This window comes from Neophocaena asiaeorientalis, unplaced genomic scaffold (assembly GCF_003031525.2).
Source record: "Neophocaena asiaeorientalis asiaeorientalis breed wild unplaced genomic scaffold, Neophocaena_asiaeorientalis_V1.1 scaffold332, whole genome shotgun sequence".
Classification (NCBI taxonomy): Eukaryota; Metazoa; Chordata; class Mammalia; order Artiodactyla; family Phocoenidae; genus Neophocaena; species Neophocaena asiaeorientalis.
In genome coordinates, this window is record NW_020173111.1 from 4,032,967 (window position 1) to 4,053,478 (window position 20,512).

Below are 20,512 nucleotides of genomic sequence, written 5' to 3' on the forward strand. Positions count from 1 at the left end.
TCTTTGGCCTTATATATAATAAGAAATGTTTACATGTGTGTACACATACACATACGTATATACGTATGTGATATTTCAGGAAGATGGGATGATGAGTGCAGTGAGATTCTAAGAAAAGGGGGCAACTGGGACTAAGGTACAGAATAGAGAGATGAGACTTTGAGCTTAGAGCTCTGGGATCTGAAAGGAACTCGTGCAGCCAGGACAGGTGGGAGGTGTAGCTGCAGGAGGAGGAAAAGCCACACCCCCAAATGCCTCTATGGCCCTGCTCAGGAACCCGCATTTTCTAGAGAAGGTGGCGGGAAGGTCTTTAAGCAGTGGAGCACAGTGATTCATGGCCATTTATGCATGGCCCTCTGACAGTGTGAGGACAGGGGCTTGGAGCAGAGGCAGTGCCGGAAGCAGGTGAGTCAGGTGGAGACATCTGTGGCAATAATCTACATAGGAAAAGTGAGAACATAGGTTTAAAATAGCTTCCAGTTCACCCAGTACCTCAATATAATGTCCCTTTGGAAGGCTATAGTCAAAATTTCCATGTGATTTTTCAGAACTGCCATTACTTGAAAAAATACACAAAACATATCTGAGTTCTCCAGTACAACAAACTGACCTCCAAAATCAGAGATTAGAAATTTAACAAAAATATTTTTATTAGCTTGTAAACTGTTTTTTATCCAACATACTTTCCACCCTTTGACTTCCATTAAAAGTATGTGTGTGGCTGGTCAGGATGGCTGTTATCAAAAAATCTAGAAATAATAAATGCTGGAGAGGGTGTGGTAAAAAGGGAACCCTCCTGCACTATTGGTTGGAATGTAAATTGATACACCCACTATGGAAAACAGTAAGGAGGTTCCTTAAAAAACTAAAAATAGAACTACCATATGACCCAGCAATCCCACTACTGGGCATATACCCTGAGAAAACCATAATTCAAAAAGAGTCATGTATCAAAATTCATTGCAGCTCTATTTACAATAGCCAGGAGATGGAAGCAACCTAAGTGTCCATCAACAGATGAATGGATAAAGAAGATACGGCACATATATACAATGGAATATTACTCAGCCATAAAAAGAAATGAAATTGAGTTATTTGAAGTGAGGTGGATGGACCTAGAGTCTGTCATACAGAGTGAAGTAAGTCAGAAAGAGAAAAACAAATACCGTATGCTAACATATATATATGGAATCTAAGAAAAAAAAAAAGTCATGAAGAACCTAGGTGTAAGATGGGAATAAAGACACAGACCTACTAGAGAATGGACTTGAAGATATGGGAGGGGGAAGGGTAAGCTGCGACAAAGTGAGAGAGTGGCATGGACATATATACACTACCAAACGTAAAATAGATAGCTAGTGGGAAGCAGCCGCATAGCACAGGGAGATCAGCTCATGCTTTGTGACCACCTAGAGGGGTGGGATAGGGAGGGTGGGAGGGAGGGAGACACAAGAGGGAAGAGATGTGGGAACATATGTATATGTACAACTGATTCACTTTGTTATGAAGCAGAAACTAACACACCATTGTCAAGCAATTATACTCCAATAAAGATGTTAAAAAAAAAAATTGCAAGAGGACTACAGAGCTTCCATACGCCCTTCTCCCAGTTTGCCTAATACTAACATTTTATACTACTGTAGTATAATGATCAAAACCAGGACATTAACATTGGGAACAATATTATCAATCAAATGACAGGTTTGATTGAATTTCATCAAGTTTTCTCTGCTAATGTTGCAAAAATTGAATCTACCACCCATTATTGTATTTAGTTCCCTTGTCTTTTATGACCTAGAAAAGTTATGAACTTTTGGAGTATTGGGCAAGTTATTTTACAAAAAGGTATTCATTTTGGGTCTGCCTGCAGTTCCTTCATTATTAGAACATAGTTACACATGTTTTGGTGAGAATACTACCCAAGTGTTTGCCCTTCTTAGTGCATCACCTTGATGCCAGTGTCTCACTGTTGGTGATTATTTGGTTAAAGGGGTGTGTGCAATGTTTTATCTTTGTAATTAAATACTTGGGAGAGATACTTTGAGACAATTCTAATATCCCATTTTTTCCTTATACTTTCACCTTCAACTCTTACCATCCATCAATGGATTTTGTATATAATTACCACTATTATGGTGATTTCCTATTTCCCTCATTCCCTTTACATTTATTAATTAGAATTCTTCACCATTAAATTGAACCAGAATCCAAAAAAAAATTAATTTTATGACAATAGCATAGAAAAATTTAATACAAGTATTTTACAAAGATGTAAATTGATATTTCAGATATATATTTATATATTTATATTTGACATATTCACATTTATCTTTAATAATGTAATTACTGAAGCTATTTCATATTTAAACTTCATACCAAAAAATAAAATAAATTGCTTTAAGAAATTTCAAAATTTAGTTCTCTTAAATAATAACTGAGGATATGAAAGGGGAAAAAATCTCAGTGGAATTAAGAGTGTAAGATTTTAGATCCAAGACATTTTCTCTGTTCAGACTATAAGAAGTAGAAAAGAAGTACACAGTAGAAACTAGTTTCTAAGACATGGTCTGATAGATTCTGGTGTTCAGAGTATAAAAGAAATCATAACTCAGTTTTGCAACATTTATGTTAGATTACACTTACAATGTAATGTATGCCTATAAGAACAACAGAGCTGCAGGACCACTGCATTATAAACTAAAAACCAAGCTGAACCTTCATTTGTAAAAACTGAGGAGTAATTCAGTTTTAATTTTTTAAATCTTTCCTGTTATCCTTCATAAAACCTCAGTCTCTAATTGTAATTTTTCTAAGCTTTGATTACATTTTATTAGAGAAACTACTCAACAAAAGAGATGTACCCCAAGCACCTAGAAAAGAGTCTGGTGCATGGTAGGTGCTAGATACATATTTTTTGAATGAATAGGCAGATTCAAATGAGAATTCTGAGTCCCTGATTGTCTTTTTACCCTGAAGCATTATTAACCCATATGAAGGACATGATGAAGACCCAATTCATTACCAACAAGATTCTAACCCAGGCGTCCCCAAACCCTGGGCCACGGACTGGTAATGGTGTGCAGCCTGTTAGGAACCAGGCCACACAGCAGGAGGTGAGCAGCCTGCAAGCAAGTGAAGCTTCATCTGCCACTCCCCATCGTTCCCCATTGCTCACATTACCTCCTGAACCATACTCCACACCCCCGCCCTCCGGTCCATGGAAAAATTGTCTTCCACAAAACCGGTTCCTGGTGCCAATAAGGTTGGGGACCGCTGTTCTAGCCCATTGTAGTACCACCTGGAAAAGCAGCTCCCCCCGGGTTGTAGCCTGAAAGACAGTCTCAATTCTGAGTCAGACAGGTGGCATTACAATCAACTAAAGCAAGCTCTGCCGCTGTATTTCTAACATTTGAATTATCCCTGCCCCCTAAAACAGTGGAGTGCTATTCTTTCTAGGACCTCCTAGATAGGGGGATATTTTCATAAGAAGCGGAGCATGATTCAAAGATAGGTAGTATGAAAAGTCTGAACTAAAATCGAGAGAGCTCTCTGAAGTCAGACTTTAAGAATTTTGACCTTCGAAAATTTCTTTCTGCATTCTGAACTAATGATGATTTGGTGAACAAAACACAACTAACTAGACAGCAAACTACAACACCAACCCTGCTAGATTCACATAGAGACAGAGGAGGTGGCCTCCTCCAATTTATCTCCTCACGATATCTTCATTATTAAGCTGCCCTCATCCTGAGAATCCCTTACACAGATCATTCATAAGATGTGATGGTTCCCAGTCCTTCCTGCATATCAGAAACCAGATAAAAAGGATGATCCCAGCGCTTCACTCCAGACCAACCCAATCACACTCTGAGAATGAACACTCTTAGTTTTTAAAACTTCTATGGGTGAGTGGCTGGGCAAGAAAGGTAAGAACAACTAATGTCTCTAGGAAACCACTATAAGCACGAGAGTCAGTCACCCAAAGGCCATGTCTTTACTCACCGATTCATTCATTTAGCCAACATTTATTGTGCATCTACCGTGTGAGACCAGAGTGAGAAAATGCAAAGAAACAGTAACACTAGCAACTTTCCCCTTATTAAACACTCACACCACATGAGTATACAACCAGGCTGACCTCGTAAGTGTGCAACCAGTGTAGCTGCACAGGGCCCTGGGTGTGGAAGAGCCCCATGCTGTCACCATCTTGAAATTCTTGATAATTTTGGAACAAAGGGCTCTGCATTTTCATTTTGCTCCAGTATAGAGCTTTAAGGGCTCTATACTAGCCTGGCTTGGGACATTGAAGCTCAAATATGGCCAACCCCAGTGGGACATGCTGCCCACTTTCTTCATCTCCCCTCCATCAACAGTGTCACCAGTACAAATAAGTGAATCTTTGTTGATAACGGGGGTTATCAATGCATCTTCCTTGTGCTAAAATCCATCAGCTATTTCCTGCAATGGGTGACTTCTCACTGCCTACTCCCCTCCTCCCTGGCTTGCCACCATCTTTTCCATTCCCCACCCCAAATGCTGCTATCTTACGGTAACAGCCAAGACAGGGTAGCAAAGATGTCACAGGAGTATATGGAAAGGGTACTCATACTCAAGTGTCAGAAAATGCCTTCTGGGCAAGTTGAGGTGTTGCCAGCCTAATTGAAGGTCGACTCAGACCCCTAGATTCCCTATACTATATTAGGTTGAAAGCTATAAGAGGCTTTGAGAAGACTAGGTCGTAGTCATAATACTTCAGAGGAGGAAACAAGTACGTATCTCTGGGGCCTCCAGGAGAAAACTGTACATGAAGAGGGTTAGCAGGAGACAGGGCGTGGAGGCTGAGTTAAATCATATCTCTGCAGTCCCTGAATGTTTGCGGACTCTTTCCTTTGGTACAAAGGGAAAACATAAGGAGTGACATGATCAGGGTTGTATTTTAGAAAGTTTACTGTTGTAATAGTATTTAAGGTAATTTGAAGGGGGATAAGCAAAAAGGCATGAAGAAGACATTTAAGGCTCATACAGCCCTTCAAAAATGAGGAAACAGGATTAATAATAATGCAAGATAATATTTAATGAACACTTACTCTGTGCCAGACACTGTACCTGGATTATGCCATTCAACCCTATCAAAACCCTTTAAGATAGGTGCTTTTTATTATCCCCATGCTATTGAGGAAAAGGAGGAGGTAAAGGGACTTTAAGTAACTTGTCCCTGGTTACACAGCCAGTGGCAGCGAAGGTATTATTTATTTAACTCCAGATTCAATGATTTTAAACTCTGATAAAAATCCTAACAAGATGTCTTTAACTAAAAAAAAGTTCTACAATCCGTACAAAAAATTTTAAATGTAATGTTAAAGAATGCTCTTTTAAAAAAGAACCAGAAGGGTGATATTTTAGCAGCCTTGAGAACTCATTATAAAGCAACACCATTTAAAACCTTTTGTTCCTGACACAAAAACAGAAACACAGATCAATAGAACAGATTGGAAAATCCAGAAATAGACTAAAGTGTTTTAAAAAGTGTAACACATGATAACACAAACTTCCCATAATAAAAAGTGTTAGGAAGAATTATTAAATAAATCAAATTGGAATAACTGGATAATAATTTGGGTGAACTGATCAGGATAGATACATATTTTACACTGTACACATTCATAGCCTCCACATGAATTGAGTTAAATACAAAAAAAAAAAAAATGGCATGACAGAAAAACCAGCAGGAGATGGAACAGAATATTTATCAGATTTGTGAAAGAACAATAACTTCAGCTTTGAAGCAGTGGAATAAATCATGAAGGAAAGGACTGACACATCTGAATACATAAAAAATCTAAAACTTCTGTACAATGAAAAAACAGCAAGACTAGAATAAAAAGCACATTATACTAAGGGCATTATTTGCATTCCATCTGACAAAAAGGGCTTTAAAACTCAAACTATATATATCCTCATTCAAATTTATAAGGAAACCATCAGACCTCAAAATACAAACACGTAAGATAAAAAACAATGGATACACAGAGAAGCACCAACAGTAAAGAAAAAAATAGAAAATGGTTCAAACCACCAACAACTAATACAATAAAAGCAAAAAAAACTTAAGATAGTATTTTTCCCCTTTCTAAATAACATTTTCCCCCAAGCAGGCAACACACAGTGTTGCCGCAGTTAGACGGAAGGCTGTGTACTGGTGGAATGCAACCTTCTTAAAAATCAGTATCCTAATACACAGCCAGAGTCAGGCTCCAAACCCCAATGATTTCTATAATCAGCAATTACATACCGAGCACTTTATCTTCTGGAAATAATAAATGCAAAAGTGGATTGGGGATGGAGATGGTCATTCGTTACCGCTCACAAAGGGGAAATGTTGGAAACAACCTGAACACCCCAAATTATGGGAATGTTTTTTTTTTTCTTTTCTTTTCTTTTTGCGGTACGCGGGCCTCTCACTGTTGTGGCCTCTCCCATTGTGGAGCACAGGCTCCGGACGTGCAGGCTCAGCGGCCATGGCTCAAGGGCCCAGCTGCTCCGCGGCATGTGGGATCTTCCCAGACCAGGGCACGAACCCGCGTCCCCTGCATCGGCAGGCAGACTCTCAACCACTGCGCCACCAGGGAAGCCCATGGGAATGGTTTTATAAACTATGACACAGATTATTATTCAGGGTGAGACACTTTAAGCTATTATTTTCATAAGTTTAGTCCAAAGGGATGGAGAAAGAGACAGGGATGTATCTTGAGGGGACAACAGTATTAAGAGAAAAATCATAAAATTATTTCCTTTAAGGTTGTCAGAGCCTGGATGTGCTTATCATTGGAGGGGAGCAATATATTAGAGAAAAAAGAAGAAGGAAAATGTGAGAAGGAGTGAGAGAGAGAAGTAAGGAGAAGAGAGGGTGGGAGGGCAGAGAAGGAGAGGGAAGTGAGTGGTAAGATTGCAGGTGGGATGAAGTCCAGACAGCAGACGCAAAGGTAAGCACAGAGGAGTTTGCCGTGGAAACGAGGAGTGAAGACGAAGAAAGAGCAACAAGAAACACGTTTGAAGTGAAGACACACAGGTCAATTTTATCCTTTGAGAGTTCCTCACTCAGGTGAGCTGCTCTTGGTTTGGCAGAATCCAGAAGCCCTGACCCCAGTGATGCTGTAATTCTGTAACATTTTATAACCGCATTTATTCAGTCAGCTTTTAGTGTCACTTCCCAGCAAGGAAAGGAAAAATGAGCAAAAGTGCCACCAGGGGGCAGGTTTGGTACTGGCAAAGGGACTTCAAAGACAGCATGCAAAAAACTATATATATTTTTTCTTTCAGCACAGGATCCATTCTTTGTTTTGCAACAATAAATATTGCATCAAGTCCAGAGAAATTCCTTAATGGATATGAATTTCGCTCAGGTGTGCAAGAAATGTCACAGTACTTTATATCCTTTAAATAAAATTAAATCCAACCTCAAGCCGCTATCCTACTAGGTCAGGTTAAAAGTCAATTTCAGTCATTATTATGGCTCCCACAGCCTCATTGGGTCCTGCAGAGGTTCTTGGGGGTCTCAGCCAGGGCTAACATTTAGGTCATTGGTTCAACATGTGAAATGCTTATGGTCTGAACCAACATGATCCCTTGATAGTCTGTAACTTGTTAGGAATGGGCAGACATTCCATCACCTGGAACACACAAACACAAACACACACGCATGCACGCGCGCGCGCGCGCACACACACACACCTCCTTAGGGCACTCAGAGAAGGGAAGCTGGGATTCATCCTTATCTTTAGAGCTCTTGTCTCCAGCACGCCCCTTTCTGCTCCTCTCTCCTGTGCCTGCCTCTCCGCCTCTAGACTCCTCGCCTTCCTCTATGGGTTTCATCTCTGGCCAGCTGAGGCTTTCAGAAAATCTAGGAAGACAGATGTCTTCAATGCTACAGAAGCCTCAAGAGAAGCATGGAGCCCAGAGGCCAGGTCCAGTGCTCAGGACAGGGAAAGGAGAAAACACAAGAACAGCAAACACCCGTATATCCTAATTGTATTGCCACACTGACCACAAGACCACAGTTCTTAAAACCCCATTTACAAGTCTGACAGCGTGCAATAGTGAGCTTTTTCTGGTAGATGACACAGAACTCGGACATCTCTCAAAGTTGATGGCGGGCCGGGACTGGCCATCAGATTAGTTGCCCTGGGGGAACAAAGACAAAGACGGGGCACACCCTCATCTCAAGGAGCTTCTGGTGACACATAAAGAGAAACAGGTGATAGGGCATTAATGGATTTAGGTAAGAGTTGCAAACTAAAAGCCTGAAGGACAGAACCTGTCAACCTTAGTAATTTTTCACTTGCCAACATTTAAAACATTAAAAGCAAAGGACGGTTTACATAAATTTCTATAAATCTAGCATCTCTTTAAAAATAAGAAGACCTGGCAACCCAGACCTGCATTTCCACATGGCAGCCATCATTAGGAGCTGAGTAGAGGCTGCCCCCTTTAGCTGGGGCCACTGCTTTCCAGTTGTCCACAGTCCCCACCACTCCCTACTGTGTTATGCCCCGTCTAGTTCCCTCATGTATGCTACTGGCCTAGCTTCTATAGGTTTTGAGTCTGTAACTCCTGACTGAGTGAACTAAATAAAATTATACTCAGGGTACAGTGGTAAGTGTTCCATGAAACTAATTAAGCTTCTGCATTTCTTCAATTCACACTCTGATAGATCTGGAAATTCAGAATTATTTCAGATGGGCCTGAAGATTTGAGCAGAGACTGAAGAAACTGTTGTACTTAAGTGATTAACTTGGTTCTTATGCAAATGTTACAGACAAGGCCAGCCATACTCCTGGCATCAAGTAGACTCATTGCTTGTGTGCTAAAGAGTAAACCCAAGGCACAAAAAGATACTTGTGAAATGCAGCTTTAGCTATGTTCTTTGGCCTCATTTCCCATTACTGCTATCTTGAGTGCCCCATGGAGTGTGTGCTGGTGTGAGTGAGCTACAGAAGGCCACACCCATGGACATTCCTCTCAGACCCAGTCCTGTCCTGACCTCAGGTCCAGGACAGTTCAGCCCCAGCCTGCAGAGACACCCAGCTTCATTTTGCTCAATTTTAACTTTCAATAGATCATTCCAAGTTTAGAACTTCTTGCACAGTCAATAAACTTAGGGGAGAAAAATAAAGGAAAGAAAAAATAACTCTTTGTTGAAGACATCTGGACTTGTCTGGCTTTCCTGGGGATTCAAGTAACTATCCATGGAAATTCCTCTCTATGTGTCTGAAAATAATGTTTAAAAGACTAAAAAGCAACATACGAAATAAATTAACAACACCAACTTGGCAAATGTATTCTACATGTTGAAAGGTGTTGTTGAATACAAAGGTCAACTCATGTGAACTTCTCCATAGTACACGCATATCCAACAAGGATGCTGTTGGAATCTTTTACTGCTTGAAATTTTATTGATCCAATGGAGTAGAGCTATTTAGAAAGCTCTACTTTCTAAAGTAGTAAACAACTGGGGAAGAGAGATGGGCATAAAAGCTATAAGACAGAGTATCCCATGTCCTTCAACAGAAGGGACACCCAGCTTCCCCAGCTGATTTCTGAAGAAGGCCAGACACACAGGACTTACCGAAGTAGCTCCTTGACCCTTAATGACACAGAAGAAACTGATTATAGCTAGTAGAATATCTGACAGATTGTAGAAAATAACATCTCTCCCTGAGAGAATAGTTAAAAGAACAGCATTTTATCTCAGGTCTTAATAATTTGGGGAAAGAGAATATAGTATCTGCAAGAAATAGTACCTTAAGTATTTAGTACATTAAGCATTTTCAAAATCGACATCCCAGCCATCATCAGAAGGAGAGAGTCTCAAGTCACACTCAGAAATATTTTATTTTAAGATACTTCTATATTACATTCTCCTTAAATATAATTTTTTTAAAGTAGAGCTTTAAAATGAGGGATATCCACTAGCAAACAGGATTTTTGAAGATGTTATAATTTCTATATTACAGGGTTAAAAAAGAAACTCATCTTTGAAAATTAAAAAAAACAAAACAAAACACTGTCACACCTTTAAAGAAACGGGTTTTTTTTTTCACAATCCAAAAACGAGTGCTTGCTAAGCAAATGCTACAGATGATGAGGGAAAGAAAATCAGAATCAAAGTCCTCAAAATACATAGAAGACCTCAAAATGTGTATGGACTCATATGCACTCATGTGAACACACATGCACATACACACACACAGCGGAAACAAGTGAAGCACAGCCAGGGGCACTGAGGCCCTCCCTGATCCAAACCCAGAAAGTGGGCATCCTTGAAAGCACACAACCCTACCCAGTCTACGCTGTCTCATCTTCAAGTGCTGTTCATCAGAAACCCGCCAGGGAGAACACTAGATTCTCTCCAAAGATATTTGGAATACCATATCAAGTTATATCACCAAATAAGCAAAACAACAAACCAATCTAGTAGTTTCTAAAAGATTTATTCTTTGCCTACTGTCGAGGAGAAATGAGCCTATTATAAATGTCTAACATTAGTCACAAATCTGCAGGCCAGTGAATGAAAAAAAAGTTGAAATGACCATGCTTAAGTACAAAGAGACACCTTGGTAATTACTTTTAAGAATGTAAATTATGTTGGTGGAATGCAGGACTGTTTATGAAATGTCGACAAAAGAGGAAATCTTCTGCATCAGAACATTGAGTAATGATGAAATAAAACAAACTGATGAAATTTTCAATTACATTCTCTGGGTCTTATGCTCTCAGCTTTATCTTTGCCCTCTCTCCCCGACTCCCTCGCCCTTCATACCTGATCACCAAGGGAGAAGAAACAAATATACATAATCTTATTTGGGGCAGCCACCTTAGCGAGTGAAGCCTACCTCGACCACAGAGCAGGCAGCTTTCAGGAAGCCCTGGGAAGCCTGCTAAAGCTCTCACCGTGGACCCCAGGGGCAACGTCTCTGAACTTGAAATCAGTGCAGATAGTGTAGGTGTTTCAGTAAGGAGATAAGGAGAGAGAAAAAGAGAAGTAGGAAGGGAAGACAAATTATATACTATGTCTGGGAGCAAGTCATGAGAGAAATTAGTTTGCAAACTAATTGATTTGACTATGGTATAAACATGGTCTCCAAACAAGACAATCCCTTTGGTATAAGAAGAAAAGATTAGAGCATCTCTGAATAATTAAGTATTTAAAATCCATCCTTAAAAAAACTTATTTTGTGCATTTTTAAAATGTACATACTATATTTAAAAATGAATACATGTAGATAATTTAAAATAATAAATACATATTGGGGTAAATACTCAATTAAAAAATTTTTTTTTAACTATTAGGAGATTGTGGTCAAAACCTGGGTAACCTTTGCCTGGATAAACACTCAAGGAACTCTAAGGCTTCATTGGGTCAATTATTCTATACTTTGGTTTATTATTGTTGTTGCTGCTGTTATTATTATTTTCACAAGAGCAATATATATTAATTGTAGAAAATTAAGAAATTGCAGAGGAATACAAAAGAAAGGAAAAATCATCTGTAACTCTATTTCTAAAATAGTTTGGTGCCCCTTATCTAACCACATATACAATATTGTATATGGATATAAATCTCTATATATATACAATATAGTGACTGTTCTATAACTTATTTTTTCAATTAATAATAAATTATGACTACATTATTTTGGAAGAAAATTTTGATTGTCTACACACTACAAATTTGCATATAAATTATGTACCACATTTTAATCAACTCCGTATAGTTGAATATTTAAGTTTTTAAAATTTTCTTGCTCTTTTAATGCCTGAGGAACAGACATGGAGGCCTTTGGATGCCAAGCAGAATGAACTAGATTTTATACTGTGGACCAGTCATTCTCAAGGAAATGGTATTATACCTCCAGGCAATATCTTCAAAATTTGGGCAGACGTTTTTGGTTTTCATGATGTTTGGGGGTTGCTCCTTGTGTTTAGAAGGTGGGGAACAGGGATGCCAGCTGCCTTGCACTGTGGAGAGCAGTCCTGAGCCAGGAAGAGCTGCCCCATGTCCTGTACAACTTTGAAATGTCCTGCTGGAAATGCAGGAGGCCAGGAGCCTGATTACAATTATCCAAGCCCAGAATTTAACTCTGGTTTACATGCAAATGCAAACTATTCTGTGCCCATTTTAAATAAACATTAAGTTTTCTACTACCATGTAAATCAAGGGGAAAATGTTTTCTTCAATGCTTTACCAAGAATTGTGCACCTTTTTCGAAAATTATGTCACTAACATCACCCCATTCCTATTATTGGCATCAGCAACATCACCTACTTCTAAGAGTCTGCGTTTGAAGATGGCTCACATTCACAGTGATTCTAAGAGGATGTGTGAGCATCTTATCACTTCCTTGTGTCTTCTGATATTGTCATGCCAAACGTTTATGTAATGAAATACATATCTTTATTATAAAGATTATTTTTCCTTCATATGACATGTAAGGCCTTCTATTGCCTTTTACAAAATTCCATGTAGGTAGGTCCTATTTTCTATTGGTTTCATCTTAGGAGAATAAAGAGAACATTTAACAGCATTTATTATAAACAGGTGGTCATTGGTCGATTGGGTTGAAAGCTGCGAGTGTAAAGCATTTGGAGGCTTCCAGCAGGAAAATGACAGATAAAACAGGGCTGCAGGTATGACTGTGCAGAGAGGAAGGAAAATAAACAGGACGCAGAGACCAGAAAAGAAGCGAGTACAACCTGGGCAGGGAACTAATGAAGACCCAGAATGCTGCAATGCCTGAAAAAACCAAAAAGAAGAACTTTCATGGAGGACATTTTAAAAAGAGGAGTTGCTGGAACTCGGTGGTTGAACACAGTGTCAGAGAGGGGCTGTCACAGCATCCGTAGACAGCAGAGTGACTGTTCTCAAAAACAGTCTCACGTGTGTGCGCGCACGCATACACACACACACACACACACACACACACACACACACACATACACACACCCAAACTCCAGGTTCTTTATGAAATAATCCCGCTCCCCTCCTGCTGCCAAAGGGAAGACTTATCACACCACTGATTCTGAAATCTGACAGCTCTGCCTGACATGAGTCTGAATTGGAGGGGCGAAGCCTTATTTGGTTTATTTATTTGTTTGTGATTCTCCATCCAAGATAAATCCTAAAACAAATTTCAAGTGTGCTTTAAGTACACTCCAGGTTATAAATCATATACTTGCATTCTCATACTACAGTAAGCATGAAACCACATAGATCAACAACAGATATATATGCCTCCCTTCCTTGCCAAATTCATGCACACACACCCATGCCACGAGAGAGGATAAAAGGAAACTAAGACAGAACCAATGATGATTCACCTGCGCATACATGTTTAGGAATCAGAAGCAACCAGAACAATTAAAATAATATGATATTAGACTGGGCAAGGGCCCCATGGTTCTAAATGGCAGAAAAGTGTTTCCAAAATGAAGGGATGGAGAATCATGTATGTCAATCATGAGAGAACCGATGCTGGAGAATACTGGGGAGAGAAGAGACTGTCCTGACTCATATTTGATCTCCAGTTAAGATTAAAAGTGTATTATATGCTGATTTACCTGATTTTAGCTTATATACCCATCCTCAATTTCAAATTTTCTGAGACTAGATAATGTAAATATTTCTTTAAACAATGGAAGAGTGAGTCCATAGTATCTCCAAACATAAAGAGACTATTTACTTATCCTGATCCGTGTCCATGCAACAGTATTGAGTCCATAAAACACAAATATCAGCTTCTCGGTTGCTTTTCTTAACAATCAGAAAGTGAGAAGGATGGCAGCCATATCCTTCTCAACATCACCAAACAACGTCTGATGCATTCCATCAAAGTGCAAAATGTCCCTGGAAACATCACAATTAAATTCTCACATTGTTTCTTTTTGAGTCACTTACCATCTGAAATGTATTCTTTAGCACTTTCTCATTTACATTGTGTGACAAAAAGACAAACCAGATCCAAGGACCATGCTAACTGCCTGATATGGCCAATGGAGGGTCTGTCTAGGCAAAGGCACAGGTAACTCTGTCCATCTCTCCCCATCTCTGCTGCCTGACCTCAGGTTTAACAAGAGGTAAGACATTTATATATTGAGTATGTATTGTGCTACCATGAAGGAGGCTAAATGAGCCATGAATAAACAGAAAGTGGCCTAAGGCTAAAGAAGATGCTGCAGGTGAGGATCCAGGTGGCTATGACTTAAAGGCCATGGTCTTCCCACCTCTACCTAACTAGGCACAAATTCCAAGCACCTGTCATGGAAGATGAGGCCTCCGTGCGCTCCCGTGCCTGCTGCTCTTGTCCTACTCCTAGCACTGCCCCCTGCCCCCACTGTGGTCTTCGATCACACCCTCCCCTCTTAGCCTCTGGGCCATGATGTTGTGATTCTTCCTGGAACCCACTTCTTCACAGTTGTAACCGACTCACACCTACTTATTGTCCAAGACTCCAATCTAGTGTCACACTTTGGGGTAGATATCCTTTCTCTCTGCCTTTACAGGGTTTCTCTTCATCTAGGCACCTACTAGTTACCTGGTGATGATCTCTTTACTCATTTGTCACCTAGAATACGAGTTTCCCAGGGCAGGGACCAAGTCTCTTTGATGTTTATATCTCCAGTGCCCGGCACAGTGAGTGCTAAATGTCTGTCCCTTGCATGACTGGCAAGTTTTTCCTTTTCTTCTAGAGGGCAAGGAGAAGGGCTATCACCTATCAAAGCTGTTAAAACTATCACTGATTTCCACACTGAGGGTAAGGAGGGGTTTGCAAGTCACATTTAGTTCAATGATCAATTGAAATTCATTGCTGACATTTCTTTTCTTTTTTATCACATAAGCCCCTTGGTGGAAAGAAGAGAAAGTCTCACACTCACAAAGGGTACCAGATTTAGACTTTAACATTATCTGCTAGTGAAGTGATGCAAGCAGTCACAGACATGCACCAGCAGAGTTTAAGGAAGAAGCCATTCATCATACGACATTAAGCATTACCAGATCATGTGCTCTGAAGTGCACTGTGAATTAGAACTTCTGATAAATTCTACCACTCTCTTGCAAACAGCACAATTATTTTGAATATGTGTGTGTCAAGTATCTTGATTTATTTTAACAAATGCTCACAACTGTTTGGCATGTCATTAACTTTTAATATACTAAGAACAACCTCTCTAGATCCTCAAGAAGTTCTTGCAAGTACCAAATCATTTATAGGATCAATAGACAATGGGCATTGAATCTATTTCATCCAAAGGAAAAAATGCAATATCCTTATCACTCACCAAATGAAGTTTTGCCCAGAATTCAGGTCCTTCCTCCATCTCTCTGAGGCTCGGTGGAATGTACCAAAAGCAAACATTGGCATATTCAGGCTGAAGATGAAGAAAGTTTGAAAGGTTTTAATTAATCTTAGAATGCAATTCAACTCTTAGCTAGTTTCTTTGAGTCATCATGTGTGTCTTACGTTGATAACATCAGAATCTGATAGATTAGACATCTGTTCAGCCTTACTTTTGATAACAGCTTATTGAGAAATTTTCTTCTCAGTTGGGTGCAGCCAGAGAGTGCTCTCCCCTCTGGGTAAGGAATGTGCACAAGATCTAAAATAAACATAATGAAGTTTGAAGCTAACGCATCCCAGCTCTTACTAACCATTAGTTAGCACCTCATACATATATACCTAGAGATACCGTGGTTCATCCCTCTTCAACCCTAATCCTTAAGTTATATCTCACACCACCATATCGTTCCAATAATTTCTTCTCTACTTAAGGTGGCCAAAGTTGTCTTCTATTACCTGCTACACTTGACAAATACAAAATCCCCAATTACCTGTGAGTCGTTAACATATGATGTACTTGGGCTCCACTTAACCAGCCCTGCTGTGACCCTGGCCAATACAGCATCAGAAGGAAAAAAAAAGCCATCAGTTTGACTACTGGCTTTCAAGTATCAGTATCAGGAAGGCTGTGAGTCTGCTAGATGGCTTGCTCAAAATGAAGACTCTCAGCAACAGGGCTCAGAACACCCAGACCTGAATAAGTCCATCATAGAAATGGCTGAAGAACTGGGTCATGCTGGGTCATGCCCACCCACTCAGCACCTTCCTCATCTGATTTTTCATGCTGATAGTTTTTGAAATGACTGCCATTTTCCCACCACAAACACAGTTTGTAGGTAATAACTGGTGTTATAATAGTTCTCAATAACCAAGTTATGCTCCATTGTCAGTATAAAGTTTCAAAGTATTTCAGAGAGAAGAAACAGCTATCACCTTACATCTTAAAATCAAAACTGGTACTATAAAGAGTTTTGATTTTAGTGGATTTTAAATTACAACTGATAGCCCAGAAACATTCAAGCTCAACAAGGTAAGCTCTTGATCTGATCATCCCTTCACATTTGAAGTTTGTAACAGGCTTATTGAATTTGACTAAAAGAAAAAAAAGGAGCTACAGAAAGAACAAACAAACAGATGAGGAACCAAGATGGCGGACCAGAAGGATGTGCTCTCACTCCCTCTTGTGAAAACACCAGAATCACAACTAGCTGCTGGACAATCATTGACAGGAAGACACTGGAACTCACCAAAAAAGATACCCCACATCCAAAGACAAAGAAGAAGCCACAGTGAGACGGTAGGAGGGGTGCAATCACAGTACAATCAAATCCCATAACTGCTGGGTGAGTGACTCACAGACTAGAGAACACTTACACCACAGAAGTCCACCAACTGGAGTGAAGGTGCTGAGCCCCACGTCAGGCTTCCCAACCTGGGGGTCCAGCAACAGGAGGAGGAATTCCTAGAGAATTAGATTTTAAAGCTAAGTGGGATTTGATTGCAGGACTTCGACAGGACGGGGGAAAACAGAGACTCCACTCTTGGAGGGCACACACAAAGTAGTGTGCGCATCGGGACCCAGCGGAAGGAGCAGTGACTCCATAGGATACTGAACAGACCTACCTGCTAGTGTTGGAGGGTCTCCTGCAGAGGCAGGCGGTGGATGTGGCTCACCGTAGGGACAAGGACACTGGCAGCAGAAGTTCTGGGAAGTACTCCTTGGCGTGAGCCCTCCCAGGGTCTGTCATTAGCCCCACCAAAGAGCCCAGGTAGGCTCCAGCATTGGGCTGCCTCAGGTCAAACAACCAACAGAGAGGGAACCCAGCCCCACCCATCAGCAGTCAAGCAGATTAAAGTTTTACTGAGCTCTGCCCACCTGGAGCAACACCCAGCTCTACCCACCATCAGTCCCTCCCATCAGGAAACTTATACAATCCTCTTAGATAGCCTTATCCACCAGAGGGCAGAGAGCAGAAGCAAGAAGAACTACAATCCTGCAGCCCGTAGAACAAAAACCACATTCACAGAAAGATAGACAAGATGAAAGGGCAGAGGGCTATGTACCAGATGCAGGAACAAGAAAAAAACCCAAAAAAACAACTAAATGAAGTCGAGATAGGCAACCTTCCAGAAAAAGAATTCAGAAAAATGATAGTGAAGATGATCCAGGACCTCAGAAAAACAATGGAGGCAAAGATCGAGAAGATGCAAGAAATGTTTAACAAAGATGTAGAAGAATTAAAGAACAAACAAACAGAGATGAACCATACAATAACCGAAATGAAACTACACTAGAAGGAATCAATAGCAGAATAACTGAGGCAGAAGAACAATTCAATAACTGAAATGAAACTACACTAGAAGGAATCAATAGCAGAATAACTGAGGCAGAAGAACGGATAAGTGACCTGGAAGACAGAATGGTGGAATTCACTGCCGTGGAACAGAATAAACAAAAACGAATGAAAAGAAAGGAAGACAGCCTAAGAGACCTCTGTGACAACCTTAAATGCAAAAACATACGCATTATAGGGGTCCCAGAGGAGAAGAGAGAAAGGACCCGAGAAAATATTTGAAGAGATTATAGTCGAAAACTTCCCTAATATGGGAAAGGAAATACCCACCCAAGTCCAGGAAGCACAGCGAGTCCCATGCAGGATAAACCCAAGGAAAAACATGCCGAGACACATAGTAATCATATTGGCAAAAATTAAAGAAAAAGAAAAATTCTTCAAAGCAGCAAGGGAAAAAGGACAAATAACATACAAGAGAACTCCCATAAGGTTAACAGCTGGTTTCTCAGCAGAAACCCTACAAGCCACAAGGGAGTGGCATGATATACTTAAAGTGATGAAAGGGAAGAACCTACAACCAAGATAACTCTACCCAGCAAGAATCTCATTCAGATTTGATGGAGAAATCAAAAGCTTTACAGACAAGCAAAAGCTAAGAGAATTCAGCACCACCAAACCACCTCTACAACAAATGCTAAAGGAACTTCTCTAAGTGGGAAACACAAGAGAAGAAAAGGACATAGAAAAACAAACCCAAAACAATTAAGAAAATGGTCATAGGAACATACATATTGATAATTACCTTAAACGTGAATGGATTAAATGCTCCAACCAAAGGATGCAGGCTTGCTGAATGGATACAAAAACAAGACCCATAAATATGCCATCTACAAGAGACCCACTTCAGACCTAGGGACACATACACACTGAAAGTGAGGGAATGGAAAAAGATATTCCATGCAAATGGAAATCAAAAGAAAGCTGGAGTAGCAATACTCATATCAGATTAAACAGACTTTAAAGAATGTTACAAGAGACAAGGAAAGACACTACATAATGATGAAGGGATCAATCCAAGAAGAAGATATAACAATTATAAATATATATGCACCCAACATAGGAGCACCTCAATACATAAGGCAACTGCTAACAGCTCTAAAAGAGGTAATCGACAGTAACATAATAATAGTGGGGGACTTTAACACCTCACTTACACCAATGGACAAATGATCCAAAATGAAAATAAATAAGGGAACAGAAACTTTAAATGACACAATAGACATGAGAGATTTAATTGATATTTATAGGACATTCCATCCAAAAACAGCAGATTACCCTTTCTTCTCAAGTGCACAAGGAACATTCTCCAGGATAGATCATATCTTGGGTCACAAACCAAGCCTCAGTAAATTTAAGAAAATTGCAATCATATCAAGCATCTTTCCTGACCACAACACTATGAGATTAGAAATGAATTACTGGGAAAAAAACGTAAAAAAAACAAACAAGTGGAGGCTAAACAATACGTTACTAAATAACCAAGAGATCACGGATGAAATCAATGAGGAACTCAAAAAATACCTAGAGACAAATGACAATGAAAACACGACTATCCAAAACCTATGGGATGCAGCAAAAGCAGTACTAAGAGGGAAGTTTATAGCTATGCAAGCCTACCTCAAAATACAAGAAAAATCTCAAATAAATAATCTAACCTTACACCTAAAGGAACTAGAGAAAGAAGAAAAAATAAAACCCAAAGTGAGCAGAATGAAAGAAATCATCAAATCAGAGCAGAAATAAATGAATCAGAAACAAAGAAAACAATAGCAAAGATCAATAAAACTAAAAGCTGGTTCTTTGAGAAGATAAACAAAATTGATAAACCATTAGCCAGATTCATCGAGAAAAAGAGGGAGAGGACTCAAATCAATAAAATTAGAAATGAAAAAGGAGAAGTTACAACAGACACCACAGAAATACAAAGCAACCTAAGAGACTACTACAAACAATTCTATGCCAATAAAATGGACAACCTGGAAGAAATGGACAAATTCATAGAAGGGTACAACCTTCCAAGACTGAACCAGGAAGAAATAGAAAATATGAACAGACCAATCACAAGTAATGAAATTGAAACTGTGATTAAAAATCTTCCAACAAACAAAAGTCCAGGACCAGATGGCTTCACAGGTGAATTTTATCAAACATTTAGAGAAGACCTAACACCCATCCTTCTCAAACTCTTCCAAAAAACTGCAGAGGAAGGAACACTCCCAAACTCATTCTGTGAGCCCACCATCACCCTGATACCAAAATCAGACAAAGATATTACAAAAAATGAAAATTACAGACCAATATCACTGATGAATATAGATGCAAAAATCCTCAACAAAATACTAGCAAAGAGAATCCAACAACAAATTAAAAGGATCATACACCATCACCAAGTGGGATTTATCCCAGGGATGCAAGGATTCTTCAATATATGCAAATCAATCAATGTGATACACCATATTAACAAATTGAATAAAAAACATATGATCATCTCATTAGATGCAGAAAAAGCTTTTGACAAAATTCAACACCGATTTATGATAAAAACTCTACAGAAAATGGGCATAGAGGAAACATACTTCAACATAATAAAGGTCATATATGACAAACCCATTGCAAACATCATTCTCAATGGTGAAAAACTGAAAGCATTTCCTCTAAGATCAGGAACAAGACAAGGATGTCCACTCTCACCACTACTATTCAATATAGTTTTGGAAGTCCTAGCCACAGCAATCAGAGAAGAAAAAGAAATAAAAGGAATCC

General features: G+C 39.5%; 1 protein-coding gene across 1 annotated transcript in view; it reads right to left on the reverse strand.

Annotated features, from left to right (window-relative positions):
* The window catches only part of GADL1 (GAD like acidic amino acid decarboxylase 1), a 258,300-nt gene that overhangs the window by 51,019 nt on the left and 186,769 nt on the right, over nucleotides 1-20,512 (reverse strand). The window contains exon 15 of the mRNA XM_024743478.1: nucleotides 15,337-15,426. Coding sequence (XP_024599246.1) covers nucleotides 15,337-15,426 — 90 coding nt within the window. The remainder of the gene's footprint in view (nucleotides 1-15,336; nucleotides 15,427-20,512) is intronic.